Here is an 8,667-nt window from a genome sequence, read left to right as displayed (position 1 = left end):
AAGCAGAGATATAAGGATATTTTGGTAATTCGATAAAGGAGGCGTGGAATTAGTAGAATGGAGCCTGGAATTAGCAGCTCCTCCATAAAACCCTGCAAGCAGCAAAACTGGTACTGTGTGCTTAAACCCTTTGAAGGTTTGACCACGATGTCCGCTTCAACCATTATATCGAGATTGTCATCTCGTTCCCAATCTCTGGTTCTCAAAGTCCACAAAAATGCAATGGTACCAGCTTTTTCTCCGTTCAAATCGGTTAATCAATCTCAGGTTTCTCAGTCCGTTAGGCGCGCTCATGGAATTTCAAGGTGAGGTTATTGAACATTTGTAGCTATGGGTCGTCCTAGATTTCGATTTGCATTATGCCATTCATCCTTCTCCCGTTACTTTTGTTGATTTTAATGGTGTGACATGTTTGATAGATTACCATTGGAGTTGAGCAGTCTGGTGGGATCGATGATGCCTTTACACAGCGCAATCGCTTCTGCTCGCCTGATCTCCATCCTTTCAGTGGAATCTCAGAGTTGGGGGATGATTCCCCAGGGTGCGTTTTTAGTTAATTGTTTCTTTCTTTTTAATTTACTTGATAAACTTTCGTTATCTCTTCTGATATTTCATAAGAAGTGATTAAAAGGTGATGCTAAGTCCCAATTGCACTTAATCGATGCCTTTATTGATTCTATGATGCACCATTATGCCTTTTCTGTTTCATGTTTGTCAGTATAGTTTCATTCCTCTATCCTATCTCTATCACAGATGAAACTTCGGTCATCTTCACTACGTATATATATTTGTGCTGCATGCTAGTATTTATTTATGAATTGGATTGCCTGCATTTTATTCGTTCGGACGTGGGGAATAACAGAAATTTATGTATGATGATAACTAAATCTGTCCTGATGGTAAGTGGGGAAGGGAGAAGTGCAAAGTGTTGTGTGATCAACATATTCCTTCAAAACTTAAAGGAAAATTTTAGAGGATTGTCATACAACCGTCTATGATGTATGGTGCAAAATGTTAGGTAGTTGAGAAGCATCACATAGATAGATTCAGTGTAGCGAGGATGAGGATGTTGAGATGGATGAGTGGTCAAACTAGAAAGGAGAAAATAAGGAATGATCATATTGGAGCTGATTTGAGAGTAGCTCCAATAAATGATAAGCTATGAGAAAGTCGTTTGGGTTGCATGGCCATGTTCAATGGAGGCCTTTGGATGCTCCAATATGGAGGAGTGATTTGTTCAAATTGAAAGAACTAAAAGAGCTAGGGGCAGACCTAAAGTGACCTTTGGAGAAGTGGTGAGGAAAAACACGTATAACTTAGGCCTTATATCAAGTATGACACTGAATAGAACTGATTGGAGGGCAAGGATCCATCTAGCTGACCCCATTTAGTTGGGATAAGGCTGAGTTGTTGTTGGACTGAGATCTTTAGGATCAAGTAGATGAGAAATTTCGATGGAACAAAAATTAGAGAAAATACTCAATTTATTGATAAAATATCATTGCTTCAACCCTAGAGGGAAATTTTTGAAGGAGAAAGGATCAACATTTCAAGCTCAACCTTGATAAGTGCCCCTTGTGAGTGGGGTGCAACTCGGGCATGGTAGGTTGGGGAATTGATCAAATTTGGATAGTGCCAAACCTGAGGTCCATCTGTATTTAGTTCAAAGTTGAGCTTGAATTTCTCTAAGTCTTACATGGGAGGCCAATAGGAAGCCAAGACAGTCTAAGTGATGCTTGGGAAATCCAATTGGATCTCTTTGGGAGTTGCCATATTAGGGTATGGGACCATGATTGATTCCAAATTTACTACCACTGGTGCTGAGTGTAAACAAAAACGGTCAATGAGATTTGAAGGTTTGAGTTAACAATTGCACCTGGTTAGAAATGGTCTATGTTTATCTCGAAAAACTCAACAATGTAATTAAATCAGCATCAATGTAAAGGCCTAACTACTGAAATAAAATGTAAATAAATATGCATGGAAATTAACTTTAAAACTATCATTTTATGTGATGGTCCTGAGGCAATTTGGTTTTTTTTAGAAGGAAAACAAAAAAAGAGGGTTAATTTCAGCCCAGAACAGGTAATTTGAAGAATAAGTTTTAGGGACAATGTATGCTTTCAAATGCATGCTAATGCACCACAATCCTTATGATCCTGTGAACATTGTTCATCATCAACTGAGAACAACCTCGTGTGACTAGTTTCATGTTAAACTGCAAATTAAATGGAGACAAGTCTTTATACAATGTTCTTTCTTTCTTTCTTTCATTTCATAGGGAAATGAAAGAAAGGAAAAAAGAACGACAAGCAACAATTACATCGACAAAGACCCTTACAAGAGTCAGATGGTTCTGTACTGCCTGATATTTTCTTAGTTACTGAAAATAAGAAAACTTATCTTTTTTCCTTAATCCTTACTTCATTGGTATTGGCTGTTGCTCTTCTTCTTTATTATCTTATTCTTATGCTAATTTTGGTCTTTATTTTTACCCTTTTATATTGCTAGGCGTTTCTTGCATCAAACAGGGTTTTGAAAATAGTAAAATGGACAGCAAAAATGTGTCATTACCTCAGGGCCCTCACATAGAAAGGGTGATGTAAATTAAGTATTCATGCAATACTGACCTAAGTTCACTGTACTGATCAGTTGAATGCTTGTCTCCAGTGAACTATCATCTTAATGTTCATATTTGACAGTATACTGCTCAGCTGTACTCTTGAAATGAAAGTCTTCTATTGATGTCGCGCTTTTTGGCTTTCGGTTTCCTGCTGAAATTAAATTTGGAGTATTGATAGCTGTATTATATTAATTAAAACTGGAAGGTCCCTGTAGACATAGCTTCTAGCTGTTCTTCAGTTAATAGAGCTGAGTTGTGTTTGGAGAAGAAGAACTAAATGCGCCTTTGAGTGGCTTATGTAGCCAGTTCCACAGACCTAAAATCTTATGCCTTGCTGATCCAAGCCCCTGAATTAGGGAAGGCAATATAGGGAGTTTAAATGTCTAACCTGTCTGGTCTGGCTTGTTTTAGCTTGGGCTAATCAGGTTTTAAATATGCGTTCTGGATGGTAAGCCGATGACTGGTTCAGTTAAGGAAAATGATCAAACCATTATTAAGTTTGCTTAAACACATCTGGCTTATCCTTCTCTTCTGCTTTTTTTTTTTTTTTTTTTGGTTCACAATGTCCATAACTTCCACCAACATTCCCAACTGCTCTGAATGGATTCATCTAGACCACTAGAGATGGGATAAATATATCCTTGTGTCTAAAGAACACACCCATGCACAGTCAATCAATCCAAAATTGGTTAACCAATCAGACAGATTAGGAGAGCTAGCTTCCGCTGTCATGACCCTAAACCAGCCATACAGAGCAGCTAACTCAGCTAAAAACGCTTTCTAAGCATTCTTCCCCCATCTACCTGAACCTGTTTTTCGGGATTTTCTCCCTTTCTATCTTCTTCCTCCAATTAAGGTCAACTAGGTTGTATAGGCGTGTCTGTTTGTAACCGGATTTTTTTTACCCTTTATACAACGATGTGGCACTATAGTAGAGTGTCTACTGATGTAATTTCACAGTATTTTCTAACCTCCTACACCTTTCATGAGAGAGGTAACTCCGGCCGCCTGGTATACCTCCATTACACCCACACTACCCTCCTGCCTCTCCCTATGCGCAGATACCAGTCTCCCAGTTACGCAGTAGTTAGGTTCCCAGAGATTTAGCCCAGGTCCTTCCCATTTGAGATCATCGTTGCAGCCAACATTTTTCTCTCTCTCAATAATTTACCTCCCCCGAGTCCTTCACCTTACTGGGACGGTGGGACTCCTCATCCCCATGACTAACTAACCCAGCTTCTGCCGATTTTTTGATGGAAGACAGAGATTGGGGTTTGCAGGCACCCCACTCTCCACCTTTCATGAGAGTTAACTCCGGCCATGTTAGGGAGAGCCTCCCCCCTCATAAAGTGCACATGCACTATAGTAGTGATATCCCCTTCAGGTTTAATGATATGATGTAATCTTCGCCTCCACTCATCCTGCTTAGGGTGAGGTATTCTGGGCCGCTCAACATTGTCGAGAGAATCCGGGAATGGTCAGGCTGGCTCATTTGGTGAATCGGAATCGGACTGGGATAGGGATGTTGACAGCAATGCAGAAGGAATGCGGGAGAAAAAATCTGAAGGGGAAGCTATTGATGATTTGTTCTCCCTATACATGAACTTGGACAAACATGGATTTGCTGAATTTATCTGGAACTGAGGATAAACAATGTCGTGAGAACTGTGAGGATTAAGATTGCAAAGCCAATGGCACAAAGACAAAAGGTGTGGATAGCAGCGACAATGAATTAGAAAGCAACATAAATGAGAGCAGCAACAGCGTGAGTCACCCAAAACCAATTTCCTCCACTGAGAGAAAGGGAGGGACCAAAAGAGTGAAGTGGGAGATATTTCTCGAACCACCTGTCACCACAGAAGTGTTTCTATGGATAGCTTCAGGGAAAAGAAATTGCTCCAACCAACCGTTCTCCCGATACACAGTAACAACGATCGTCTGGCCCACTCGATGTGGCCCGGTACGGACACCAATTTGGTAAACAGCTTGTTGGACACATGGATTGGGGGCGGGAGTTGCAACTAGGGGAGGGGTGGGGTGGGGTGGGGTGGGGTGCGGTGCGGAGGGGAGAGCGAGAGGAATTGACGGAGGAGAGAGGGAGGGGAAATTACAAAAGAAATTACCGACTAAAAAAGAGTGATAAAATAATCAAGGGTAAAAAATGGAAAAAAAAATGGTTACAACCATCTATTGTAACTTGTGAGCACCTTGGTTACAAACAGAATTTCCCTATGTATGTATTGTTTCTTTTTTTTGGTGCCCTACATGTTAGTATTATCTATGGACAGCTCTACCACATCTATAAATACTCTATAGAGAATGGAACTAATGAAGTTCTAGGAATTTTTGTGAAGTTCTAGGAATTTTTGTGAAGTTCTAGGAATTTTTGGCAAATTCATTCCTCATTGAGATGTGAGACTCCCTGATGTAAATAAGTCACTTAGGCTTATTTTATTGCAAATAAGCCTTGGGTTGTGTTATGTATGTGTTGGGCCTTTGATCCCATGGGTTTTCTTTGAAATGTGTCACTTTGATGGGTCTAAAATATGGGTAGAAGGTAGGAAAACGGGATTTTATTCATTAGTTTAATTAGTTGCTATTTAATTCAATAAAAGCCCATTAGACCATTAGTTAGTTGTAAAGTCCTATATGGACTATTAGTTAGTTAGTCCTACTCCATGTTGGAGTCAAAAAGTCAAGTCCTAGTCCTATTTTGAATTCCTAATTGTAATAGAAGTGTCTAGTCCTATTGGGAAACTAGCTCCTAGTATTAGTATGATTGTAAATTTCCCCTCTATAAATAGAGAGGCATATGTACCATTATTAGACAGAGTTGAATAAAAGAAAGTTTGCATTTATGAAAGTAAGTTTGCAACTAAATGCTTAGAGCAGCTGAGATAGCTGTGGGTGAGAAGCCCAGGCTGAGATAGCCACTTCCTTTATTCTCTTTCACCCTTCTCAATCCCCCATCTGTTTTATTCTTCTTTTTTATTTTATTTGCTGTAACATTCAAGAGGTATAGTTCAGATTTTGATAAAAGTCTCTAGAAATCAGAACTGATCAGCAATCCTAGTGGGAATAGGAGAGATCGATCTCCTCTCTTTCTTTCTTCTGTACTTTGTTCAGTCAGGTCTTCAATTAGGCTATTCCATGCCTCATAAGGGTCCCACGATCCTTACCTAGTCACTGTTGAAGCATTCAGTTGCTGTTCTTGAAGGTTCTTCTCAGTTTTCTCTCCTAGGTCAGAAAATCAAGAAAGCTTGTAACTTCACAACCAGCCGTAAGAATCCTCTCAACTTTGGGGGTTTTTGTACCCTCCCTAGGGACTATCTACGCCCAAGAGTGTAACTCAATTGAACTCCTACAGCCCTGGCCGCACCCTCTCTCTCTCCAGCTCTATAACAGGTCTTTCTCTCTCCTATCGGGTTAGGTTTTGAGCTAGTTTTGCTCCTATATGGGTATTGTATCATTGGGGATTTATTTGATGCTATTATTTCTTTGTTTCTTACTCCTAGTTGTATTGATGGGATTATAAACTGTGGAGTTAGTTACTTGTAATCTACTCCTGCATTACTCCCCTTGTGATAGTAAGATTGCATTTAGTCATTTACTCCTTTTTTGTTGAGTTGGGGAGGTTCCTAACTGAAGGGCAATATTAGGGAATGAAACTCTATCTTTATACCCTTTAGTGAAGACCTTTGTTACTGGTGCTAACAAATCATATTGAGGTGCTGTATTCCTTCCTTCTGCCCCTCTATACGTAAACAGAACTACAGTACCTACAGTACGTCACCACAGAGAGTACTTACAATCCACCACGTAGGGGTATGTTACAAGAGGGGAAGTAGAGGATGCAAAAGGGGTGCACTGATGCATGCAGTAAAGACTGGAGATCGATCCCTTGACCACCTGGGAACCCTGCAAACTACTGGCAGGGGCTTGCTGTTGTCTTCGTCTTCCGTCTGGAGCTAGCACATAATTTATTGTCAGTATTCCCTAGCATCATTTATCGATCATATGGCTTGTATTTTTTTTCTTGGTGATAAAGAAAATTACTAAGGGGTGGGGTAAGCAGTTTATATTATTGTTGTTGGACTATAATTTGTCTCTTGTGTAGTTAAGATACTTCTGTTGCTTGTTATTATCTATTCTCAAACGGATGTGTTTGTTGTTAGATTTGATGATGCCAATTGTAAATTGGTTGATTATTTATTTGCATGTCACAAATACATTGGTTACAAAATGAAGGACAGAAATATGTTAATAACAAACAGATTTTGTCTTTCTCGTCTATTAAAACTGAATGTTGATTTTCCTCCCGTCATTTTCCTATCATCTATTCTAATACTTGCTCTTTTCTGTCTTGCAGGAATCTCAATGCCTTTATGACAGCATATCCTTCTTGATGAACTATATCACCAGACAGATTTCTGTTGGGCAAGGATGTCTAGTTTTCACTTTTCCTTTTCCTCTCTACGAACATCTAAACTTGCGAAATGAATTCTTCAGGGAACTCTTGGTCGCCTATATGAGCAACTGGTTTGTTTTTTATGTGGGTTACTACTCTGTTTCCTAACATGCATTGTTTCAGAAAGTTTCCTAGTGCTCAACAAGATGCCAGACCGTTCAAATAGAAATACTGTTCATTCACCTCTAGGTCTCATGATTGACAGATTGTGAGATGTTCCAACTGTAGAACTGTTGAATCTTCTGTCTAAAATTTATAAGCCTGGACAAGTATAGTTAGAGAGGCATTTTGCTGCTTCGGTTTATTCTCCTGGACGTTCAAACTGAAGATGCGTGGATATAGCTATGTAACTTGAGGAACAGAATTCGATGAAAAACCTATTATTTGCATGGAATTGATGACCTGGTCTTGTTTGACTGCGATGCCATTCACTTTGATTATGACATTGTAGCCCTGAAGCACATGGCCCCAGTTTCTGTAAGTGCTAACAAGTTATGGTGGCTCTGTCCCAAAAAGATTCTTGTTTGAAAGAACTCAGATTTTAAGGTGCTTGTTGATGCATCAATTATCAAGTAATTCATACCATGTTTTCAACATTACCCTATTAGTTTTACTCGATAGATGGAGGAAAACAAAAGGTGGGTCTCAGTGCAATTGTTAGGTTGCTCCATTGTGATCTAGTGGTCATGAGTTCAAGTTGGGAAACATGCTTCACGGAAAGTGTTAGGCTGCATAAATTATGACCCTCCCCAAACAACCCCCCCCCCCCCGGGCGACAATGAATGCATGGTTATCTTTCTTTGATAGAGTATTAGATAAATTGGGATACCTTTTCTTCATTCTACTGTGTTGTTGATTTTGTTATAATAATGTATTCTTCCTCATTATTTAAATATGGTAATTGGTAAGATGTGTCTTAATTTTGTTTGTCAGAGGATTTAGATTGAAAATTTTACTGCTCATCTAGAAGAATGCCTCATGTGAGGGTGAATATGCCGATTGAGCCACTGCACCAAGCTCAGGAAGTTCATTTGTTGGGGTTAAGTAGCAAATAGCAGTACATAAACCAGTTGTAACTCCCAACTTCAGGCCTGATCTGACATTATTTCTGTCTAGCCCTTTTGAGGGAATGGTGCAAACTTTCAGAGTTTTAGAGGGATTATACGTGAAATTGAATAGGATATATGTATCAGCCGGAGCCTTTGACCATTAGGAGTAGGTAACTTGTTTCTCGTCCTTCTTTCTATTGCATTCTATCTTATTGCATCACATTTTGTTCTGTGATATTTGAGAATCATCGTCAATACCTCAGTGTTGATTTGGAATAATCTTTTATTCCAAAGCTATTTACAACTAGCAATTAAGAATTCTCCGATGTACTACAGTACTAGCAGTGCATCAAAGATATAATCATCAATTCTCCCAAGAGGCCACAATTACCGAGTGCAAAAATATTGACAAGATCAACTAATTCTGATTCCAATAAGTAAGATAGATCTTGAACTAAAAAAGAGACCTTAAGAGGCTAAAAAAGGTATCCTAAGCAATTGCAATAATTGGGTTCGCTGATATTCTT

General features: G+C 39.3%; 1 protein-coding gene across 1 annotated transcript; it reads left to right on the top strand.

Annotated features, from left to right (window-relative positions):
• Positions 1-35: 35 nt before the first annotated feature.
• LOC122067788 lies at positions 36-7,513 on the top strand. Its single transcript, XM_042631623.1, has 3 exons — positions 36-305; positions 420-541; positions 6,993-7,513. Exons 1-3 carry the CDS (start codon positions 58-60, stop codon positions 7,010-7,012), a joined length of 390 nt encoding a protein of 129 aa, XP_042487557.1. The 5' UTR covers positions 36-57; the 3' UTR covers positions 7,013-7,513.
• Positions 7,514-8,667: the final 1,154 nt, after the last annotated feature.

The sequence above is a fragment of the Macadamia integrifolia genome, unplaced genomic scaffold (genome assembly GCF_013358625.1).
Source record: "Macadamia integrifolia cultivar HAES 741 unplaced genomic scaffold, SCU_Mint_v3 scaffold3128, whole genome shotgun sequence".
In the NCBI taxonomy this organism is placed as follows: Eukaryota; Viridiplantae; Streptophyta; class Magnoliopsida; order Proteales; family Proteaceae; genus Macadamia; species Macadamia integrifolia.
This window is presented reverse-complemented; position numbering and strand designations above follow the sequence as displayed.